Here is a 24,659-nt window from a genome sequence, read left to right as displayed (position 1 = left end):
AAACTTCCTGCACTGCTTGAAATCACTGATTTTCCTTTCAGCATTAGACTGTGTTACAACACCCTATTGGGGAAGTTATTTCTGCTACAATTACATACATTTGACATTAATGCCTCAGAGGCAGAAGGTGTCATTTGCAACAACCATAAGAACAGTGAGTAACAGAAACTACTGCCCTCAAGGGGGATGAGATGGGTTTCATAGTTGGCTTTCTGCTGTAATGTACTAAGCCTCCCATCTGCTCTGCTGTTTCACTGGATTTGGATGCTACAAGTAGGCAACCAGCTGTTCAGGAATATTTCTGCCCCTCCCCATCCTCTTCCTATGATCTCCCTGGCTTGCTACTTCTCTGCCCACTGGGTCTACTGAAAAGCTCAATGTGTCTTAAGGATGGACCAATGTTTCAGTATAGCAAGAGACGCCAGATCTTCCAACTCCCACTGGGTTGATTTTTTTTCTGGTTATTCGGAGAGCTTTCTAACAAACTGACTGTAGACCCAGCTCTGTGACTGTGGCAGAAGGGTATGACTTCAGTCCTGTCCCCCAACCAAGTTCCCATGTCTCCTCAACCGAGTGAGTTGGTTGTAGCCAAGTACCCAGCTACCTGCCTAACTTTCTGTAGATTAAATCAGATTGGTATCTCAGTGCTTGCAAAGAATTATGGAATAACACTCCCCTCTGTTAACTTTTTCATATGGAGCGGGTGGAAGACCGAACACCTTACTCTACAAAAAAACACTTGGGGTGAGGTGTTCTAACGGAAACACTTTTTTATGTTTTCTTGCCCAAATGCTTAACATGATGAAAGAAATACAATCTTGGTAGTCTATTAGACTCCCTCTGAAATTAGTATCTGCATTTACCTCTCAAAGGAGAGTTGTTATTGACACTCTTGAAAACATAATTAAAAGAAAAATGAACTTCCTGAAGGTTAACTTTTGACTTGTATTGACAGAATGGTGGTCAGATACCTCTCAGAACTCACAGTATTTGACACCAGGGTCTTCAGTCACATCAAACGAGCTTCCCACGCCTCTGCAGTGACATTGATCACTACTACTTTCACATAAATGTATAACAAAAAAAAAGGTATTTAGCTGGCTGTACAGCTGGAAACCTAGAGGATAGTGTGACCACTGACAAGCAGGCTTGCGTAGACCATACACTAGCACTTCATGTAGAAGGAACACTGGAAACCTATGGATACGTACATCTATAAGATGCTTGACTTCATGTTTTCTGAGGTCACTGCCAATTTTGGCTGCTAAAAGAACACAGGCTCCAGCACAAAGCTTTCTATTCTGCTTGTTCAGCTTCCCCTTGAGAGCGAGCTTCTCAAAGTAGACAAAGGCCATGGCCACTGTGGGCTCTTCAAAACCACATTCTTCTTGAGCAAGCTTGCGCATTTCTCTCTTCAAGCTGAGTAAAGAGACCAGACAAGTATGCTGTGAACTGCGTTATAAGGCATTTCTCATTTCACCCTAAGAGTCATCCTTTCAGAGATTCCTTCTTAGTCAAATGGAGGGGAAAAGTAAAACGTAATTTACTGGGCAGATATCTTTATGCTCTGTTTTGGATACACATTTCACAGCACATTTTGACCTCAGCCTTCCCCCTCACTGCCCCCAACAGATAGTTGTGTCTAACTATAAAAGCAACTGAAAATTTTTTGACATTTTTATTAATAATATTTCATCAGAAGTCTTAAGCTGCATATACTTTATTTAGTAACAACAGCTTGATTGCTTGTGCTCTATATGCAGCTTTGCTGCTGGTTACGGTTGGTCATATCCATGTCTTTCCATGTACTGCAGTATTGTCTGGTTAGAGAGCAATACAACTCAGTATCCTTCTGGCCACTTCAGTCAAATGAAATTATTGCTACTTCAGTGAAGCAGTATGTCTAGCCTGTTACACTGGAAACAGTGATGAAATACTAGAACTTTTCTGTGAAGCTGACCACTTGTTTTGCTTCTGGCCATGCTCTCTGGACAAGGCACAAAAGTCAGCATTTCTCTTTCCTCGGTCTTTTTTTAAGTTCAGTGCCATGAGCTTGGAGAGCTTTTTGTGTTATTTTTCTGGAACTTTTAGTATAGCGCATGCCCAGCTCACATCCTCATCCCACTAGACGTCGTGTTTGACACCTGACTGGTACATGTTTGTACATTCCCCTATCTTGTTTACTCAGTCCACTAATCAAAGCAATCATCTGACTTATTCTGCACCTCTGCCGGCCACTGCTCCTGGAAGATCAATCAGTGCTGGGCTTCCCCTCAGGTACAAGAGCAACTGCATTGAAATGTGAGACAACTGCATCACGTTGCAGCCTTACCAAGCTTTGCAACGTACCTTCTTATTTTACTGAGGGTTAACTTGATGTGAGGGAACTTCTCCTTAAAGGTCTCATTCATGTCCTTCTTGAGATCTGATGGCTTCACGTAGTCTATGACTGTAGTCTGTAACACGTAGTTAAGAAATAATTATTCTTTTAGTTTGTAATAAACAAGATCACTCAATTACCAAAAGCAAGTAACACCAAACAAGTGCCAGTCAGTCCCAATGCTTTCAGTAGAGGGGAAAATTCAATCTGAATTAAGGCCACATTTGTTTCTGACTGCTCTGTCAGAACAAGCGACCTGAAATCCAACATGACTGTTCAGTACAAGCCCTGAACAACACATACCTTCTTAGGATCCTCCAAGTATCTCTGAGAGTGAGTTTAAGTGAAATGCAGGTGGATAAAACCTAGCTGAGAAGTCTTGTTAAACCAAAATAAATCATCACAATAACTGATTTGATGGCCAGATTTTGTGTGCATATCTCCATGCAGTTCTGAGGCATATTGTGAGTTTCTCTCAAATTGCTTCTTCAAAGCAACCACTGGTACAAATTCTTGATTGCCACCATGTACATTTGTGATAAAATAGGTGATTAGCCTACGCGGCAGGTAATACAATGGAGTGTGAGACAGTAATGCTGTCATAAGCTATGCAATAAGTGGACAGAAGTATTGAGTTAGGACAACATTCAAAGTGTACAGTCTATTTCCTTTGCATTGAGATTTCTATTCCTTTTTGTCACAACCTAAAGAATTTCCCCAGATAGCAGAGAGCCCTCCCAGCCAGTACTGCAATGCCAGTGTTCGCATCTACGAGTGCACAGCGCTTCTCTTGTTCCCTCAGTATTAGTTCAGGAACAATTTTGCCCAAATCCTCTGTCACCACTCACCTGGCCAAATTCTATCAGCTGTACAACAAATGAACCTTCATTTTGGGGATGTGCCAATTCTCTTCCCAGCTTTGGCTGTTCTGCCCCTTGGACAGAAGCAGGGAAGAGCCCCAGGACAGCCAGGGGACAACCTTGTCCCCAGGCATCCAGCTCCTCGCCAGCTTCAAGCGCGGGCAGTGGGAGAGCAGCGGTCTGCAGTGCAGTGCATTCTCCTTCCACTAAAATAACTTCTCCCTTCTAATTTCCATTTATGATTAACCTGTGTTATGGCAAAGGGCTGTTAACACTAAAGAACAAGAGGTGGAAAGAGGCATGCAAAACACTTGCTGCTTGTTATACTTTTATAAAAGATGGAGCCTCACTGTATAATAGGAATCTAAATCAGCCCAAAAGACTGACTGCCTAGGCTTGCAGGTTTTTTTCAAAAATTAAAATGGAAAGGCTTGGGGAGGAGAGAGTGTAATGGCTCTAGAGAGCAATCAGACAACTCTTGTTATCTGATCGTGTCCTTGGCTGGATCAGAAATGAGCATGAATGGGAGTAAAACACACCTAACTTTTCCTGCACTTTATTTAGGAGCTATGGTACTGAAATAATGGGTAATTACAGGAATTTAAAAGAAAGTGGAGTATGCCCTAAATAGCCCACAGCAGTATTTGAGGTAAACATTCTGTAATAAAGAGGAAAAAATCAGCTTCTTGCTACAGTGCACTGTTATGGCCATACACACTATTCTGCTGTCTGACCTGCAGTGTGAGAAGCACCATCTGTCCAGATAAATTGTTCCTCACTACGTCCTGGCAGGAAATTCTGCTGGGCACGTCACACACAACAGTTTTGTGCTGTTGTCTTGAGTATAAAAGTTTGCAAGCCCCCTCCGACCCAGTTACGTGTTAAGCACCAGTCAAAATTTTGCTAAAATAAAGGGGACAATTTATTACAGAAATTCTGTCCTATTAAGGAAAGCTGCCAGTTATAAGAAATCATCAAAAAGGAGAATGCCACACCAACCCCCTTCAGCCACCCCTGCTGCCCTGCATGCATATGGATGAGCTCGAGCGCAGGTCCGGGCAGATGCTGCAGTGCCACTGAGGTTAAAATTTCATACACTGTCTTGACACTGAGGCAGGGCAACATGCTACCATGCCTAAATAAAAGGAAGAGAGGAAAAGACAGGGAGGAGAAACCTTCCCTACTCAGGGCTGGAGGGAAAGGCTTCAACTGAATGTGTGGGTCTGCCTGGTTTTAATCTTGCTGAAGTTGGAAGGACGTAGGCACGTACCCGTGCGGCCGTGCCTCTGTTGCAGACAGCTTCTCATGTTCTTCATCTCACCCAGCAGGGCTCAGCCCTCTGAAGCAGAAGAATGAAGATCTTACCAATTACTCCTCTCCTGTCTTTCCCTGGGATGTCGCTGCCTGCCTGCCTGCCCACTCCTTGGTTTTGTTGCCAGAGGATCATCAGCAAGTTGGGTGCTTCTGACACACAGATATGCTGGGAGTTTTATGTGTTATTAACAGGGTTCCTCTTAGTACTGCTATAAGAGGACGATTGAAACAAGCCACATAACATAATTTAGACCTGTGCCATCTGCTACTCAAAGTGCAGAAACATTGGTCCCTGCTGCTCTTACTTACGTAGTCAAGAATCTCTAAGCACATAAAGGTTACCTGCTATTAAATCCAAAGATGATTTTAGTTACTACCAGTATTTTTTGGTTGTCTTGGGCAATTCTAGAAAGACTGAGCTCAGTGTTACTGTGCAAAGCTACACAACACCTTATTTCATGCTTCACTGAAAAACTAACCGCCTGTTGTTTGCTCTCCATTACCATGGAGCTCCTTAGTTTTATCTTAATTATCTCCCTCAAAGTGATCACGGGTTTTTCTGGTAGACTTGCCTTTGGCTCTCTCCAGGTAATCATCCTCCCTGCACAGAGGAGGATGCAAACATGCACGAACCTCGTGTGCAAGACAGAATCCCCTTGGCAGCACAAATGGCCCAGCAGCGGACAGAAGGCCTGACCATCCTCTGGACTCAGCTGAAGGGCTGCACAGAAATTATGCTGGACAGCAAGTTTCAGTTGCTTTCACCTCTAACAAGCAGGTGCCAGCTGACCCCAGCTCCAGGGGCGACTGCGCAGAGGGGGAGCGAGCCTCGGGCTCTGCCACACAGCAGCAGCAGCCCCCCGGGGTGCACCTTTCCCCACAGCCGCTCTGCAGGCACCGTCTGTTTTACCTGGGACTCCTCCAGGCCGTGGGAGATTTGCGAGAATTCAGCTAAATTCTCTTTAGAAGGAGAAAGGCTCTTTTTAAAAATTTTATTTAAAGCAAAGCACTCAGAGGCTTGAGAATAAGCAGACTGCTTAAAACTGAAAATGGTAAGGAGGTACGGCTATTTTTAAACACAGAGATTTGTCAATTTTGTCCTGTTGATAAGAATCTCTCCCCCCTCCTCCCAAATTCCGAAGACTGTTGCTTCCTGCGAGACAACAGTCTCTACGATGTAAATCACAATAATGAAATCCAGATGAAAGCTGGTGTGTGCTGGTTTTGATTCATGTAACAGGATAACGGCAGCATGTTTGAACACACTGGCTCTAAGGCAGCTGTCTCATCTTGTCAGTGCCATGCTGGAGACCTCAGCTAACTGCCCTTATTCTCAAGAAAAGGAATTGTGCAACTTCTTCCCCCCCCCTTTATTTTTTTTTTTTTCCATAGCTGCTGCAGAAGCCAAACTTTGTCTGAGTAGTGGGATGCTGTTTGCCCAGCTGGTGCCTGTAGAAATGCGTGCATGTGGGACCCTGCCCACCAGAGAGGCAGGCAGCAAAAAAAAAAACCAAACCAAAACCAAAAACCTATCTGTTGACAGGTAATTTAAAAGCAATACTGAATTAGTTGAGTGATTGAATCAGTTGCCCCTTCTAACTGTTTCTGACCAGACACCCAAGCATCCCTCCCGCTGTCATGCCGTGGCTGGGGCACAGCACTCACGAGGCTACACAGAAATCCCGGTCCCCGACCCCACTCCTGCCCAGGGCACCTCCTGCACCCCACGAACAGCTTGGCATCGAGCAGCAACCCCCACTGCTGCCCCTGCCCATAAGGGATGGAGCAGAGGAAACCTCTGGGGTAGCCCAGCGACCCACGAGGGCCAGCTGGTATCTGACATGGGAGGGCTCTGCCCTAACAGCATCCTTTGCTGCCTGCTCTCTGCTTAGCGCTTACGCTTCTGTGAGTCCCAAATGAAGCTGCCACGTTGAGGAGAAGACATGACTGTAAACGCCATGGATTTTTGTCTGTCCAAAACAATTCTGGTATTGCCCGTGTAAGAGCACTGTTCAACATCGATGTCCCAAATTTTATGAAGGGCTTGCAAATATTTCCCTAGAAGGAGCACAGCATTTTTCTATCCAAACATGCTTTCTTATAGATAATGTATTCCCTACCAGGCAGGCACTCCGCACCCCCAGAGCTGTCAGACACATAAGCGAGGCACTGGGAACTACCACACTGTCTTTCTCAAATTCTGATCTCAAATGTTTGCAACTTCTGTCATCCAGAAACGTCTGTCTTGTTTCTCACAGCTTATTTGCACAAAACACATTTCACTTCAGTATTCAGCAATACTCCTTCATGAGCTCTGTTCACATTCTCTGTATACAAATCTGTGTATGTGTATTTTAGTTTAGTGATGGAAGTTGCACAAGACAAATGAAAGCCTTGATATATGGTAGCTGCCAGATGCCTGGATGACATGATGAATGCTTCGGCCGAAGTCTGTACTCTGCACACTTTTTGCATGGCTGGCAGTTTTGAACTTGGAGGTTAGCTTGTGTGTTATTCACAAGTGTTTTCAAGCAGCTGCTTTCTCATAGGAAAGCTGTATATACAGTTTCATAAATATGGGAGGAGGGAGGATGCCTGAAATGGTTGGAAAGACTGGCAAGATGAAATATTGTTGAAAATAAATCCTACTTTGGCATGCTACCAGTAAAAGATGATCTAGCCTTGGATGCCTCTATCACCTGCTTAAGAAGGATAAAATCAGAATAAAATAGGTGAATAAAATAAAAGATATATAATAGGTTCTCTTCAGCTGTTGTTACTGTGTACCCCTGATAAATCTACTTCACAGAGAGCAGACAGAAGACTGGTACCTTTAACAGACTTTCGGTAGGTCAACACTAAGTTCTCAGCCACATAACAAATGAAAAGAAGTCAATGACTCTGTGCTGCCTGGCTACCTTAATGCATACCACAGGTGACCAGATATGTAGCTATAAACTGTCAGTAACTTAATTCATATGATTATGGCTGAAGATGCATATATATATGGGAAATCCTGATAGAGCAAAGGCTTAAAATGGTGATGGAAAATGGGAGTGATTCCTTATTTATAATGAAAAAAAAACAACAAAAAAAAAAGGAAAAGGAAGACTAAAAGACAACTTTCTGTTGTTAGAAAGTTACTAACATTCAAGAATCTTAAACTGAAAGCTTTTGAATTTCACAAAGCAAATAATCTCAAAACTGCTTCTTTGAATTAAAGTACATGGAAGGGTGCCAGTTTATTTTATATGGTTAACACACTGGAATAATTCTCAATTAACACAGTGCGTCATTGTTACAAAACTGGTTTATTGGAGTCTCAGCCAAATATAGCATTAAATGCATAGAGCACAGGGTTTAAATATGAATATATAGCACCACTGTGATCCTCTGCTCCCTGAGACTTTTGGGTACAAGGTCAGCAGCTGATAAAAAAGAAGTCTGGAGCTGCTTAATTTACAACTACAGAAGCGGCTTAAAGAATAGGGTGATGGCACCGAAGGACGCTGGCCGTAGCGGAGTATTCCTGACCTTGATGCTCCTTGTGAAAGACAGAATGGGGAAGCAAGAGACTGAATGCGCTATATCATCATGCAGGGCTTTTGTTAGACTAAATGGCCAGGGCAGCAAGCAGTTCTAATTTTAAAATCACATTGGAGGACTAATATTTAATAACGCAGCCTGGCTGTGCTCGACACTAGTGCAGTACCTTTTGCCACGCAGGCTGACGGTCGGCCTGCTGTAAGAGCACTGCAGACTTTTGCGACATGCTTTTTTTATTAGTGGTGTAGAGATGTCAATTTATTTTGACATAATTAAACCAATGCACTGAAATTGTACTTAAGTACCCAAGTCAATTTCCATGTGTATCCCTTGGGCACGGATAGATGGATATTGCAGGGACGTTATTGCACAAGGGTCACTCAAAGTCAAGATGCTACTGATCTGGGCTTTTCTTCTTTTGCTGCAAGTTTTGGCAGTGCACAGCAGCCAGCTAACACACTCCTGTGTTTCTGTGCTACCAACAAAAGCAGGACTGTGGGGTCAGCCTCACGCCTGTTGCCGAGTGAGGTTTTTTCCTTCTGCATGAAAGGAGTTTGTTCCTGCTGGCAAGGATGCAGGGAGGCCAGGGAGGCACTGACAAGTCTGGATGTACGCTGGTTGACATGAGACTCTAGCAAAGAAATTACTGCTCTGTCTGGTAGATAAAGTTCCTATTCTAGAGAGATTTAAGAATCTGCAAGAATTCCTGTTTTAGCAGTATCAGCCAGGAAGACATCTGTTAACCGTGACATGATGTTTCCCTCCTCCCCCTGGCCTTCAGCATGAAATTTTTCTACCTCTTACTGTTTATATTGTGGCAGAGATTGTAGACTTTCCTACAAAGATGACACAAAGTGAAATAATTTCTCCGGGGTAGACTAGGATTTAAATATGACTAATACAATTAATAGAAGCTGTAGAATTTGTGTTGGGTAAGTACTGAAGCTGCTTTTTCAGAATCGTCCCCTGACAGGCTGTTTGTGGGTATTACTTTTAGAAATGCAACAGGGAAGTGTATACCCTTTCAAGCCAGGAACTCCACTGCAAAAAAAAGACCAAACCAAAAGCACTTCTCCTTCCCCACAGCTATCTTCAAGGAGGAAGCTCAGCTGCTCCTTGAAAACAGCTGAAGACTTGCAGTTAAAAATCCTCTGCAAGTCAGGACTAATTCAGCTCAGTAAAATTACAAGACTATAAAGTCAATGTCAGTGATAATAAACTCGGGCTCCCCAAAAATGGAGGGAACGGCATGCTGAGTGTTAACTGCATGTATTTCAGAGTAAAATCCAAGCCACACCACACATTTTGTCCGTCTCATGCCTCAGGATAAAGCCTGCACTGTTTACTGATGCAGCATTCACACAGACCTCAACACAGTTTTACCAGTGGAGAAATCCTGGCCTGCAAAGCACAAGCCCGGCTCCCAGGAGTAATACCGGTTGGTGCATGCAGCTCTATCCCGCAGCCAGTGCTGCAGCCCAGCATCCAGCCTCGCTCATCCACACCGCCACGTGTTCACATTCCTCTCGCACACCTTCCCCCCATTGATTGCTCTGACATCCATAAGGAACCGGGGAGGGGAAATATCTACAAGCTTGCAGCTGCCAAGCATTAATGCTAAATGCTGGCCAAGTAACGAAACTTTAATTACAAGCTGCAGCTCTCCACACACAACAAAATGTTTGGCGCTGACATCAGAGCCACTCTCAGCTGCTCCGGCACTTGTGTGAGGCAGTAATTACAGCTATATTCTGCTCAGGACCAGAGACTCTGTATAGCAGCTCTACAGTTCCGCGGTCATTTGGCAGAGATCTGTCACTACCACGATGGGTGTGCACGGTCAGGAAAAAAACACAGGTTTCTCGCTGGCCTCAGACTGCAATTTCCTTTAATTGCAGCATACACCGATTTTTATATTTGGGGAAGAAAATGACTTGAAATTACAGCCTATTATGCTCCTGTTCATGCTGATGTGAACTGCAGGGATGGGGAAAGCCAGCTGAGTCAGGAAAGTCTAATAAGTAAAGTCTCCCACATAGCCAATATGGCCCTATATTCACCAGTTCAATGCACAAGCCCTTCTCACCCGCAGCCTGAGTTGCAAAATCCTATTTAACCTGCAAGGTCCCAGGACATCCTGGCACTGCCTCTTCTCCCTTCTCTCGGCTGAAGGAAGCACCAGCCCCTGTGAAATCTCTCAGCTGAGCACTGAAGAACAACCACCCACTCTTTGGTTTCTTGCAAAGCTGCGTAGCTCCTGCATGGCATCACAGCTATGCTGCTTCAACCAGGGGCAGGTGAAATCCTTGAACAAGAGAGCTCTTGGCACGTGCCTGCGATTCTCACCAACAAAAGAAACACAGCACTTAATGTCCTTCAGCCCCTTCTTAGATTAGTGCCTGCCTTCAGAGAGGGATTTGGGAGTGCTGCAGACCCTCAGGCAGTGCTGAAGAAGTGATGGCTGGAAGGCAAATTCAGGCAAAAAACCCCAAAATGTCAAATAAGACATGTTTCCAGACACGGCAGTAATTAACTGCTAGAGAAAATGAAAAAGCAGGGAGACCCCTGTCAGTGCAGATACAGTCTAGACAATTACATTGATTTTAACAATTGCCCTTGAAGTACATTTTTCACCTTTAAAGTATCTAGTCATACCTCTGTCACAGTGGAAATCCCTAGTCAGCTCCTTTTTGCAAAAAGGGTACAAACACAGACCTCAAAATGCTGTGGCTAACCAGCATATGGAGAAGAAGGGCATCAAACACCCACTCCTGGGCAGAGACCTCCCCTGCAGGACACTATCCTGGCTGCCCTATTTTGACTCACCCAACCATCTCTACACCAAGCTGAAAAAGGATCAAAGATCTCAGGTGATCGTAGAGGACTAGAGATTGCCTGGCACACATTCGCAGCCTGAGGAAGGTTAGAAACACAACCATGACTGCTAAAGCTATGTTCACTTTGGATGCTGGTTAACAATGTCTTTCTCTTTGAGGAAAGACAGTTTCCTGTCCTTGACAATAACCGTATCAAAACCTAACAAATGTTTTTCCACCCAGACGTAGCTGCCATAAAAGGTTGATGCTTTGTGGGTTGGCAGCCAAAAAATAACTTGCCAACCCTAAAAGTAAAACTGGCTGAAAGTAAGCAGAGGACATACTGGACTTCCTATTTGAAAATTTAGCACAAACACAGCCTCAGAGCTCAATTAAGCCTTTTTGTGCAACAGGCAGAACACTCTTGTCAGCAAGGAGATAAGCTTCAACCTACATGAAACACTTAAAATCCATTTATTTTTAAGAAGGAGCACCCAAAAGCCCTATTAACAAATAAAGACCAGGGTCAGGGCAGAAGACATCCTGCAAAGACTGTATCTTTACATACATTAGCAGTTTCTTAAATAATATCTTCTGTTCCAAGTTAAGTGAGGTGATGGATGACACTTTAGACCTCAGTGTTTCAAATCCTATCCTATTTGTATACAGGTAAGAGTACCAGTTCACCACTTTGGGGAAAAAAAAAAAAAGGTTTTCCCTGCTGCCTACTACTACTTTGGATGCATAATTCAGACAGATAGATGGTCACATGCATACAATGGCACTGCATCTTGCAACAGTCCTGCCAAAATAGCACACCAAAGTCTACAGACTTGGTGCAGCTGAAGAAAGGCTATAGAAGTCTCTCACCACAGAAAACACTGAGTTAGAGCACAGACCAAGGAACAGGTATGTGTCTGTATTGTTACAGGTTTGGATATAGTGAAAAACACACAGGCTCTGCTCATAATTGCTGCAATTAAAAGAAGGCCTATCCTATGGTGAGATAAATACCTGGGAAACAAAGGCTCTACTAGACACCAAAGTGCTGTTCCAAGGAGTGAATGATAAGCATCAAAACACAATACAGCTTCATGACTTCAGAAAAACCCTAATGGGCATCCTCCTATTTTGTAGTAGATGCCAATTAGAGGAAGTATAAATTTTCCTCTGAATGTGAGAGAATGAACACATTGTTTGAACAAGCCTTTCATCTAAAGCATTTACGAAATATAGCAGTAATAAAAGCGTTTACTTTTGTAATACCTCCACGAGTTTGCTTTTACATGTCCTAGTAAGTAACTGTCATTTAGAACAAAGCATTCCAAACATCTGTTATTAGTAGATTAAAAATAATAATAATCTTCTTAAAATATGGCCAAATGTAACCTCAACCTTCAAAATATTGTTACCAAAATTTATCTGTGCTACACCTAATTTTGCGTATCACTTACCATGTATGAAGGAAATATTAAAACCCGCTTATGTTTGCCACATGGCCATTGTGGATCATCTAAAAGATTTGGGTCGTATTCAACAAAGTCTCCCAGGTCGCTACCTATAAAACAATGGTAAATATAAGAAAGGAATTCATTACATGAAGAAATTTCTGGACTTATCAGAAGTGGCAAACGAGTTCATAGATAATGCACAAGATGATCTTCATGCAAGATTTTTGAAAGAGTCAAAAGATTTCTCTAAATCTTGAAAACTCTAAGTATTTCAATACTAATACAATTTGCAAAGATATGGAGGACCTACAGCTTATGAATTACTTGGTAAATGTGAATTTAGGGCTGAGAGAACTGCAAAATTATATAAAGGTCCACAATGACTTTTAATCCCAGCAACAAGTTTTCATCTGTTTATGCAGATGTTTTGATTTGTTTCATTTAACATGCCAAAATATCTTAAGCATACAGTGCTTTGGCTTACGTTTTGTGCCCAGTTTTGTAAACACAGCCCTTTCCAGCCTAATAAAGGTCACAAGTATGATTTACACCTTCAGCTTATGACTACCACGTTGCCACTGTAAATTTTCCATAGCAAAGGGAGGTAATGATGAGCCTGATGCAGGAGGAACAAACAATGCCAGTGACAGGAGGCAGGCTGAGTGCCATCAGGGGCTGTCAATACGATCAGCAGTCTTGTTTACTTAACTTTCCATCATTTGTAAGCCAGCTTTGCTAAGCAAACAGAGAATGAGCTCTTTTATCCACGAGACTATATTTTGCTTAATTTAAGCAAAAAAGGGGGCTAAAACATGACATATGTCCATCCTTCATAATAACTGCCTATCACCAGGCTATGCAAGTATATTAAAAGAAGCTTCTTGAGAAGTTACCTGCATCAATGCTCCCCTGGGTGCTGTTAGCTCTTGCCAAAGAAAGGCTACGATGGCTTGCATTGCGAAATTGGGAGAAGGATGAGGTGGAGTCTATTGTGTTTCTCCGAGTTCCCAGAGCATTGGTGGGAAATAGGAACTGTGTATATGAAACCGTCTAAAAAGAAACTCGGAACAGACAGACAGTTACTATCAGCCCAGCTCAGCTGCAGTGGGATGCCTTTGGTGCATCCCAACTGGAAGCGAGGGAAGCCAAATTAGTGGAGGATTTTCTGGATTTAATAGTTAGGCACAGATGAATAAACACCAGTCACCTACATCTGCTTCAGTGCAGTCCGTTTATTCTTGCAAAAAAAGCTTTTGCAAAGGTATTAATTCAACAAAACAAAACCACAAACACACACACAAAAGCTCTAATACACTGGATTTACAAAATCCTACTCAAGGGTCAGATTTAAAAATATGTCAGTTTGGTCGGGTTTTTTTCAGTGGGCCTCATCTGTAGCAGATTTCAGCTGCTTCTTTAGTGAAACAGCATCATCTACACCGGTCCCTTCAGCACAGAGCTGCCAGAGGCAAATCACTTGAACATTGCTAAACTTAAGCACTTTGGTATTTTTTCCTTTAGGATTTTGTCTGGCAGAGTCTTATTGGTGTCGTAAGTAAGCTCCAGTTTACAGCAATGGTTGTGGGAGATCATTTACTGCCTCCCAACATGGACTAAGTGTGAATGAATAACTTGTGACAAAATTATTTTTAGAGCTTACTGATTCTCTGCTTGTACCCTTGGCCAGGAATAGGCTATGCCTTGCTTCTCATAGGTTTATTTTCCAAAAATAACTTAATACTGAAGAAAAAAAATGAGTCTCAGACTCTAGACTGGTTTACGAGGAGGTCAGAACAGCTATCAAATAAAACATATGAGCTTTCATTTATTTATAAGCAGACAGATTGTCCTTAGGAATTTACAGCCTGTGGTCTGGTCTTACACCTGGTTAGGTGAGCACACCATGTGTAGCAGCGTTGACCGAGGGCCTTTAAATCCATACATGACAGCAGACTGGGTAAACTGAACTGTAAAAAGTAAATCAGGCCTTCAGCAAAAAATGTTTTCATTTATGATTAAAATTGTCTCTCCTCTATATATTTGTTTAAAACAGATCACTTTCCCTAAAGATTCATAATTGCTTATACTATTCAAGTGAATGCACTCTTGGATTTTGAAATACTCATCAGATTTGTACTACTGTCTTCCTGCTCTTTGGAAAAACATACTGTTAAGCAAAATCTATTTCATTAAATAAAACAGAGAGCAAATGGAATTACAGCTTACAACTCTCACCAGAAATTGTTTTCAAGCCCCTGACAATACACTCTGGAGTGATACCTGCTGCTAGAGCCAGGGGAAGGCTGTGCAATTCAGTAAGGCTTTACAGAGTCAGATGTTGCCAGAGGCAAATTTCTTCAAGGAGACAGAGTTGTTTGCATTGACAGCTTGGGCAGTCCTCCTGAACTTCTGCTCAGCTTATCTACAGTTTGTACATACTGTGCCTTAACTACTGTTTTACACTGCATGTTATAATTTATGTTTATATTTGTGCTGGTTATTAGTTAAGCTTTTTTTTACCTTATTACATAAAATCTAAGGGAGTAGGAACTGAAGCATCCCCACCTTCCCATCTGCTCCGAGCTCCACACCTTCAAGACCAATTATCTCTTTCAGACACACTCCAGTAGAATGGCACTGGCGTCCACCATCCAGCTTCATATCCCTGGGAAACAGAAACCAGAGCAGAAACAGCTCTTAATACACACGCCTTGTTCACCTTCCACCACCTAATGCTGAAATAAGGTAGCAGCATTAATCCAAACATGCCAATGCAAAGCACAGACCAGACAACTTTTCCTACAGGCAGCACTTGTGCTGTCTAAAATACGTTACAGAGGAACCCCCCACTTTATTCCAGGTTGTACCTCATACCCCACATGCGGCTGAGCAAGGCTCCCCATCATCAGGTGCCTCTTGACAGAACCTGGCACTGGGAAGGAACTGGAAGTCACGTACACTTCAGGTAAGATCCAACAATCATCTAACTTCAATGCTTGACTGCCACATATCCAGCAGACAGATGCTCCCAGAGTACATACCCATGTTGGACAGAGGTAACTGCCTGTGAAAGCCTTCAGAAGGGATTCCTGCTCCTCTGAGCCCAGAAGAGTGTCCAAAGCCCAGTGACCCTCCTGCTGGAGGCCTGCAGGAGAAATCCAGCTCTCCATCGCCTCGGGATGGAAACTTGGGAATCTACTTTAGAAGGACCGACCCATTCAGCATCTACCACTTGGAGGTAAATGAGATGCCTGAGACAACCAGGCTGTACCCTATGCTTTAGCCTCACGATCAAAATGTGAGTGAACGTAAAAAAGACTGAGCAAATCTATGCTCTGCAAATGACAGCTATATAAAACTCCAAACTATTTATCTCACAATATTTTCCTGGCTGACTTCTGCTGAGGTCCAAGTACGTGCTTAAAAATCTGTGTGGGAGAGATGCTGACACTGAGGCAGTGAGAAACTGTGCAGGCTCTTCACCCGATTGCAGGGCTGGGCTGTCTCCTACTGTGTCTCTGCACACCCTGTTTCCTTCTCTTCCCTTTCCAACCTGTCACTCATTTTATTTCTCTGAAACACAGCAAACAGTGAGTTTCCAATAAATCATGTACCTTACTGCTGGAAAAATCCAACACATCTATCTGCTGGAAAACATACTTCTGTGACAAAGGAAAAGACTGTATCAAGTCTCTAACCCCAATAAAGTCCTCTTAGTTTCTTGATTGGGGTTCACTTAGCACAGTGTCACATTATCTTTTTTGTTGCCTGATATCATGTTACTGGGGGGGCTGGACAAATAATTATGTAAAAATAACTCTCTGTCAGAGGCATGGGATTAGCCTCTCCGCTCTTGCGCAGAACTTGCTTAAAGGAACTATTTCTCATAGAGCTAAATGCCAAATAGTAACCATTTCAGCAGGTCTTATCTATGAAACAAATACACAACCTGAGGTAGCCCCCAAACCCAGAAATGAAAACAAATATCTGAATTACCTGAAATAGTATCAGAACAGTTTAGTTTCCTTCCACTCAAAACCTTACAGACATAGAGTAAGAAATAACACCATTATGACTTTGAAAACAAGTCACAAAGAAATTTCTCCATGCAATTAACAGACAAGGATAGATAACTCTGTAATTCATCAAATGAAAATCTTCTACCCTTTGAAGAGTCAGCACAGCAGCTTTAAAAAAAAAAAGAGCAGCTCTAGGGACTGAAAAGAAATCAGCGCTCTGGGACCCGTGTCAGCTGGCACGTGTGAGCACACACAGGAACGATTCCTGGACATTAGCTGAAGATCGATGGACATTAATGCCTCCATTTTCCCATCCTTCTGATGTTTCTAAAGAAGACTGTACCTTCAGGACCCTGTGAACAACACTATAGCCATTCTCCCTCATCCTAGGTGTTTTGCAAGGGCTACTTAGGGTCTTCCCCTCCTCTCCATACGCCCTGTATTTCTAGGTAGTATATGATCGCTTGTATTGTAAAATACAGTAATAAAGTATTACTGTTTGGAGAGAAACCTGTCCATAAAACAGAGAATTAAACTCCCTCTCTGTGGAAATCAGTACTAAACAATGTGCAGTTTCTTATCAGCGTATACATGGAAAGGCTGATCCTAGCTTATACACATCCTCCTCTCACTGGTAAAAGATCTTGGAGAACACCTAGTAAGAAATTCCTAGGCAACTTTACTGTACTGTTTTTGAGTTCCCTACTACTACGATCAACAGCAAGCTAGTCAAGTTTCTGCAGGACAAGCCTTGATTTTTTTCCCTCCCTCCTATTACAGACAAAAAGCTCAAGAATGCCTCAGCAAAGCTCTTGCTGGAAGAGCAAGTCCAAGGGCTGCCACTCTGCTGCTGGGGGAGCCCCAGCACAGCTGCTTCCTCCCCACACCCTCAAAATCCCACGAGCAGCTAGGAAAGACCTGGGGGATGCCTCCGCTTTGCCCTCTCCAAAAGGGTGAGCCGTGCCTGGGGAAGAGTCAGGACGGTTGTTTGGGTATAGCTGCCACACCAGTGCTATCAACCACCACCACCAAGTTCTTCAGGACACATGCCCTCGCGTGGCACCACAGTCAATGGGCCCCACAGGGCAGAGGCATATGGAGGATAGGCACTTCATATAAAAAAAAATCAAGCTTTCACCAATGGGACTGAGGAACTGCACAAACCAATATCCAGTAGTAAAAGGTGCTTACAAAATGCAGAATAGGAAAGATGGTCCTTGCCAAAGAGGCTTTTAAGTGAAGAAAACTTCCATCCTCTTCTTCCTCATTTTTGATTTTTCTGTTTTATTTTCCAAAACAATGTTTTCAAGGGATTCGAGCAGACACCATAAAGCAAAAATAAATCACGGGAACTTAATTTTACTACCTTTGCTTTATTTGAGCAGGATAAACTTGAGTAAATGAGAAGATCAGGGATGACATTTCCTTAGGAGGCAAAAAACTAGATCCCATTTTCTGCCAAAGTTTGGGGAGTTGCCCTGATTTACATCAATGTCAAGCTCTAGATATTCTATTCGTGCATACCATTTCCAGAAAGCTGAGCAGCGTTAAAAACTACATTCAAAACTAAGCATATTGTTTTAGTTATCCAGGACTGCAGAAAAAACCAAAAGTTTCTCCACCTAACAGAGTTCACAGATTTTCTTGGAACAATACCAAGTGACTTGGGATCCCAAATTTGTTGTCAGATGGTGAAAAGTTTTACTAAGCAGGTAGATAAGAATCAAACAGGAAATCTCACCATGTCTTTTATTAGTCAGGCCAGGACTAACAGAATATAAATTGGATGCTATTACTTTTGAAAGTATAACATTTCTTTAATGAATCAAATGTTATGCTTTGATGTGATCTACAAAGCCCCATGCAAGACTCCTGCTGGGTAGTTGCTCTTTAAATGACAGCAACATTTGAACACTTTAACCTGTGAATAATTTAGGAGTCCATTAAATATTAAATAGATTTCTAGATACATGAAAAAGTCTTCTGCTTATTGGAAAAGGAATCTGATAATTGTTATTTAGAGATGTAAGACTTTTGTGTCTATATTTTATGCTTAGTGACTCCTGACTGTTAAGATTTATTCTAAAAGCGAAGGCAGTTCATGAGACATCAAGAAAAGATACTGTTGTTATCCGTCACTGTAAATAATTTCTACTTATCGTCTCTGTTGATAGGGTCAAGGACAATGACAGCTTTGGAAAAGACATGCTGCCAGCCAGTCCAGCAGCAGATCTCCTGCTGCCTGAGACTGCCTGCTTTAATTGATCCAGAGCTTTCAGATCCTAATTGCCATTAGTGTTGCTAGAACAACAACTCCAGCAGCAATTTACAGGGAGAGGAGGTGGAAAAGCTCCTGGAAAGAAGGCTCTAATGGGCCAGTATCCTTTCTCTCTCCTCAAACATATTCAGATGGCAGCACGTGAGCTCTTGTCCCGATGTTTTGCCCAACACAGAGTAAAAGATCAGAATTCAAACCTATTAGCTTTTGGAAATTCATTGCTGAATTTCAATCTAAGGGAACAGGACAACTCAAAAATGAGCAACAGTGCCTCTATAAAATTCATACATGACATCATTAGTTTTGAAATGTCCTGTTGTGGGAAAAAAAACAAAACAGATTTATGTGTCTTTCTGTAAAGCTAATATGCACTTGGTTTTGGTTTTGCTTCTCCAATTTGGGAGAAGCAGGGAAAATGGGCAATGGTAAAGAAAAGCAGGGGTACTTCAGTTTCCCTATTATCAGATAAAACCAGCTAGTTATTCTTCCCCGGGCCTACGGAATGATAAATGCTCAGGAAAAACACTTGAGATTGATGACTTAATCAAAATTGCCACATGTACAAAAATCTGTTGGGGAAGAATAGCAAGGAACTTGGTAACAAATCTGAAGGACATAACAGAGTATTCCGCCTTGCTGTGTGCTTATTGCTACTATCTTTAATGCAATTTCGATGCTCTCATTTCTCCTGTAAATATTCCCGTTTTCCACACTCACTGCAATGCTTGTTACCTGACCTGCCAAATAACTGATAGCAGGGGTGTGGCATGTGAGACAATCTCACTTAAATGCTTCTTTTTGCCTATTTTGCATATGACTTTCTTACCCAGTTTAAACATTGAAGACAAACAAAGATTTCAGAGTTTAGGTAACGAAGGCCATTGGGAATGCCTGGCCTACGGACACATCGATTGTTGTGGCTACATGTTATTTGGGGTGATGGTGTTGAAAACCTCTTGCTCTCAGCATCATTGAACTCATTAGTGTTCTGGCCAGCACCTAGTTAAATTCAAAGTGAAATTCAGCAGTGATTTATCTTTAGAAACTGGATGAAGCTGGTCTGTAGCATTTCTGAGAAGGACACAAATTCTTTTTATTTAAGGACTTGCTGCTTTACTTTAGAAGAATGGTCCATTTCCTGGGCTTCAATCCATTTGATTACTCATATTGCATTATTTCCCTTAACTGGAGGCAAGTTTAGTCAGATGAATACCTATATTCTTGTCAAGACAGCAATATTCAGCAGCTATGCCTGCTGCAGGTAAGTTTCTAACCACTTAATGAATTCAATGCCATGAAGAATAAAAGATGAGGTGAATTGGGGCCAGTTTTGTAAGGACATGCACTTTCTGATGCTCTGGATTTTCTGTCCTGTAGCTCATCGCCTCCAGCCCCAATGGCAGGCAGTCACTGCAAGCCCAGCAGCTGAGAGTCAAATATAAGACTAGCCATGTTGCAGCGCCACATCTGTGTGACACTGCCAGCTCTCCTCCTCCTCCCCCGGGTCCTCTAGATTCACCTTCTGGGCAGGACTTTACAGGAACTTGGAAATTCTTAAAAGGTTCTTACAAAATCACAAAATAAAGTTATCATCAGAATAGGTACGATTTTAATCTGCGAATGTTTTTGCCATTAACAAAAACAAGCCTAAAAAGTCCCTTTTCAGAAACATGTTTTTAAATTATGCACGCCAAAGAAAAAAGCCCACAACACAACAGAACTATAAACCCAACTAACTGCACTACCTTCTTTTCCTGGGGGTAAAGACAATATGTTACTTTCTTCCTCCTTTATAACACCTCTAACAGTGACAGACATACACTGCCATTGCCTTTTTTGAAAATGCTTAGGCATTTTAAAATACTAACAAGAACTGATTGCTCAGTTGGCTGCAGGCATATGCACAGCCCTTCTGCAGGCCACCATGTCCTGCAGGCCACATGGACCAACTCCAACAACATCCATGAGGACTGCCAGAGTTGTACCATCTCACTGGAAGTTGAAGTGGTGCCTAGAGAAGCTCCAAGAGCAGGCAAGCAATGGAGAAAGGGTTTCCTTCTTCCCCTGCCCAGGAAATCTGCCTTTCCCAGGGTAGCTACCTGGAGGCAGAGCTGAACCTGGTCCTTCCCCACCCTGGCTGGGGTCGCACGGAGGGTCCGCAGAGCGCCCTTGCACAGGCTAAATGGCTAAAAGGCTAATAACTGCTGTGTATGAACCCCAGCTCCTGCCTCAAAGGGCTGAAATCCAATTCACCTCAAACCACCTGGAGCCCATCCCCAAATGAATAATTCCTTCAAGAATCCATCTGTGAACGCCTCCACTCTTCGGTCTGCCGTGACACGAATCCCCTCTGAGGGCCTAGAGCAGGTCAGCATGCATGTGTACGTGCACGTGCTGAGTGCGTGTGTGGTGGGGCAGCTATTTGCTAGTGACCTGAGGCATCTCCCCTTGTCCTGGACGAGGAACCGTGCTAAGCCTCAGTTCTACTTGCCATGAGCTTCCACCATGACAACCTTTGACAAAGGAGGTGTACGCTACAGCAGTTCAGGGGTTGCACAAGGCGCACCCTCTGATAACTGTCATTACCTTCCATTTTCTGCCTATCTGCAGAACTAGATGGGGATTAATTCTCATCTCTTACAAGGAAGATAGAAGGTGGATGCTGAGCCAGAAATCCAGTTTCAATACCCTTCACAAAGTAGCTCTTCCATTTTTTGGAGTATTGTATTTAAATAAGAAAGAAGAACTCAAAGAATAGTATTAGCATAATATTACACATGGTGCTTCAAATTTTTAAGTATTATGAAAGAATAGGGGGGTGTCAACATGATGCACAGTATAACGCTAGTGAATGGTGAGAAAGGAGAGGAGAAACAATTCTTATAAAGCACAAGTATCTCTCCACAACGGCAAAAAAGGTTCAGCAGTCACTGCTGCATCTTCTCATGCATGTGTTTTGTTCGCAAACTTTACTGCAAAATCTCTGTGTGGTAACAGCATGCATGTTTCACAGGTAAGCAAGATTTTGTTCAGCAGAAAAATTCAGAGCATGGATACCCTTTAGCCATGAAGATCTCCAATACACTGAAAAAAAGAGTAGCAACTGCACAACTGATCCTGCAGTATCACTACTAGCACTTGAATTGCCTCGCCTCTAACCTGTGCACACAATGGCTTTGTATTTCATAAAAACATAATCAAAGCCAAGCATTCAGACAACATTATCAGTGTTGCTGGATGCTGTAGGTGCTACCTGCTTCTGCAGATCAGCCTGTAATGATAAAGAGAATTTGTGTCTGTGTCTGTTAATTTAATAACAGAGGCAATAGCACTGTTACAGTGCTCTCAGTACAGGGCAAGCCTCTCACCACTGCCCTTAGCCACCACTAAACCCTGCGCAGGGTCTGATGACTTTGGGCTGTAACACTGCAGGGCAGGAGCCAAGGAAAGCCAACAGGCAAGATGCTGAGCTCCTCTTTCTGCTCCTAACTTGAAGTATAGCCTTCCTTACATTGCTTTGACTTGGCTATGTCTGCTCTCACAGCTGCTCTGCTGGTCTAGACAGAGGAAGAAAAGCAAGCTCTGGTCCTGCCCATTACCCTACTCTTGGCTATGGAAACAGGTGAAGCTGTGCCTGTCTTCACACCATCAGCAAAGATGCTGGCAATTTTAATGTAGCCAGACCTGGAGAGAATTTATGGCCCAGATGCACAAAAGTACCTGCCTCTCAGTGACTCCAGGAGGAGGTACCACATCTCAAAACCTCTGTCAATTTAGTTTTACTTCTCCCCTTTCCCTTGCACAAAAGCACTATAAGCTAAAGCATTAGGTTTCTATCAGATACTAGGTAGGGACAAAATTTTGAGGACAGAAAATTCTAGTGATTACTTCTGTTGGTGACTTTTTTCTCCGCACCATTTCACTCTGCCTTGTACTTTTCACTTCTCTTCAGCATAACAGAGAAAACCAGAGAAAGTAATTTCCCTAGCACACAGTGTCCCTCCTTCTCAGCCCCAGCAAGTACCATCAGATTGGCCTTCTGAAACTGCAGGTAGAAAAACCTACCATTCAGCAGCAGCAGCCTCTGCACTGCTCTGGAGCCTTTTTCCCTTCAAAAGCCTGCTGCCAGCTGCACTCTGGTGAGCTGGCTGCTGCCCGGCTGCCCGGGAGGGGGATTTGGGAAACGTATTCCAGGGAACAGCTCAAACTTCATCCTTTTACGTACTTCCACAGTTCTCCGCCCTGCATGCCACAGACCTCCATTTGTATTTGTACAACCACTTAAAAACACAGTTTGGGGGGGGGGTGTGTGTCTTGCTATTGTAGCTTGACCTCGGCATGGAGGATGGGCAAGCAAGGGCCAGAGTCTAGAGTACGTTGCTTGCACCTCGTTGGTATGGGGTGATGCTGCCCCATACACTGTGGCCAAGTACATAGATTTTAGCTGTGACTGCAGGAACTGCCTTTCAGACAGGTTTTTAAAAAGGGTCTGTTAGTGCAGTTTTGCTGCCAGCATCGATACAGTAGAGCTCTTCTGTGCTGCCTACAATATAACCGGGGCTGGCAGCCTCCCCAAAACACAGCTGTGCCTGCAGATTTCCTCGCTGGCCACAGTGCCCGCGAGTTGGAGCAGAGGTGGAGAAGCAGCAGCAGCTCCACCATGTGCTCCTCTCACATGGAATTGTCCCCCCTGCATGCTCGTCCAACCCTCTCTCTCTCCCACTCCTGCCAGGGCTTACTCCAGCCTAATTGCATATGTGCCCATAGTTCCTTGCAACAATTTGTTTCTTTTTGTAAACTGTTCAGTAATGTTTGCAGAACATAAACCAGTTAGGACATCTTGCCTGGGGACAGACATCAGCAATCCAGAGATTCAGAGGAAGCAAAGCTAAAGGATGCTATCACTACAGTACTACAGTACTTCAAAAGGGTACTAGTGTCTCTCCCCGCTCCTACCACACATCCAAAATGTGCAATGAAGTAAGCAAGCACTGTGCAGCCTGAACAGAGTGACTACAGTTTATGCTATACTGCCTCATCTGTTCTTTGCACCAGCTGTTCCTGGAAGGAGGTGCCACTGAATTGTTCCTCTCTTCCTCTGATGATCTGGAAGAAAGACAGAGGGCGTTTATTTTTTTTTTTTTTAATCCTGGCTTTTTAGCAAAGGGAACAGGGCTAAATTGTTTTGTACTGGCACTTGCTACCTTCTCATCCCATGCCCTTCTTGCTGTGCAAGCATGGTACAAGACATTACATGCTGAAATAATATTTAGGTTTGCAGCTGGGCTCGTTACTGCTGTAATTTAGAAGGTATAACCAGTCATCAGCATTTCAAAATACATTCAGTTTTCAATAAAGAGGCAATTTCCACAGGCAATGATCATAAATGAATGACAGTGTACTCAAGAAGAACGAACAAAGCTGCCAGTCTGTCAAGAATTTGCCTGATGGGTCATCCCAGTTTAATTAAGGGAAAAAATTTACTGTTAGAGACAGGAGAGCAAGTCAACTCTCCTACAAAGGTGCCTCCTTTCCTTTTTGCATGAAAAATAACCTCCCTTTGTTTTGAATTACTGATGCACAAGCAGCTTGTGGCAAATCACTCTCCAGAATTAAATAAATGGCTGAAAACTATGAGCCGAATCCATCCTTAATGCACTGGATAAATGTGACTCTACATGATCTGTGGGTCTTTCAAACCCACCTCAGGGTATCAGCTGAATATTTCCCGGAAATTTTGTGCCCTGCAGGCGGTGAGCCGACCCCAACTACAGACAGCTCGGCTCTCTCTGGCGAGCAGCCACGGTGGCCATGCTTTACTCCTCTGCCCCAGGGGCATGGAGCTGCCAGCAACCAGCACTGCCCTTCCCAGACTTGCCCTGTGCCCCCGAAGGCACCCAGCAAGCCGTGCCCCAGAGCCTGCCAGGCAACGTCTCCTAGCCAAATCCAGTTTCTTCCACTTCTGCAGTTTCAGTGCAAGGGCAAAAAGCTATCT

General features: G+C 43.3%; 2 protein-coding genes across 4 annotated transcripts in view; one reads left to right on the top strand and one right to left on the bottom strand.

The window, feature by feature from the left end:
* TMEM241 (transmembrane protein 241) overlaps positions 1-7,301 on the top strand; it is an 82,463-nt gene extending 75,162 nt beyond the window's left edge. The window contains exon 14 of one of the 2 annotated variants that reach the window (XM_069779165.1): positions 4,569-7,301. In XM_069779165.1, the coding sequence (XP_069635266.1) occupies positions 4,569-4,583 (15 nt within the window). In that variant the 3' untranslated portion in view covers positions 4,584-7,301. Of the gene's footprint in view, positions 1-4,565 lie in introns of both variants that reach the window. The other variant, XM_069779164.1, reaches the window with a different exon arrangement.
* The window catches only part of CABLES1 (Cdk5 and Abl enzyme substrate 1), a 76,299-nt gene that overhangs the window by 3,602 nt on the left and 48,038 nt on the right, over positions 1-24,659 (bottom strand). For both annotated transcript variants that reach the window (XM_069779152.1, XM_069779151.1), the window contains 5 exons: positions 14,933-15,032; positions 13,261-13,417; positions 12,371-12,474; positions 2,350-2,456; positions 1,212-1,419 (listed from right to left, as the gene is read on the bottom strand). In XM_069779152.1, the coding sequence (XP_069635253.1) occupies positions 1,212-1,419; positions 2,350-2,456; positions 12,371-12,474; positions 13,261-13,417; positions 14,933-15,032 (676 nt within the window). The remainder of the gene's footprint in view (positions 1-1,211; positions 1,420-2,349; positions 2,457-12,370; positions 12,475-13,260; positions 13,418-14,932; positions 15,033-24,659) is intronic.

This window comes from Haliaeetus albicilla, chromosome 3 (genome assembly GCF_947461875.1).
Source record: "Haliaeetus albicilla chromosome 3, bHalAlb1.1, whole genome shotgun sequence".
Lineage (NCBI taxonomy): Eukaryota > Metazoa > Chordata > Aves > Accipitriformes > Accipitridae > Haliaeetus > Haliaeetus albicilla.
The sequence above is the reverse complement of the archived record's forward strand: the minus strand, read 5'-3'. Positions and strand labels throughout refer to the sequence as shown.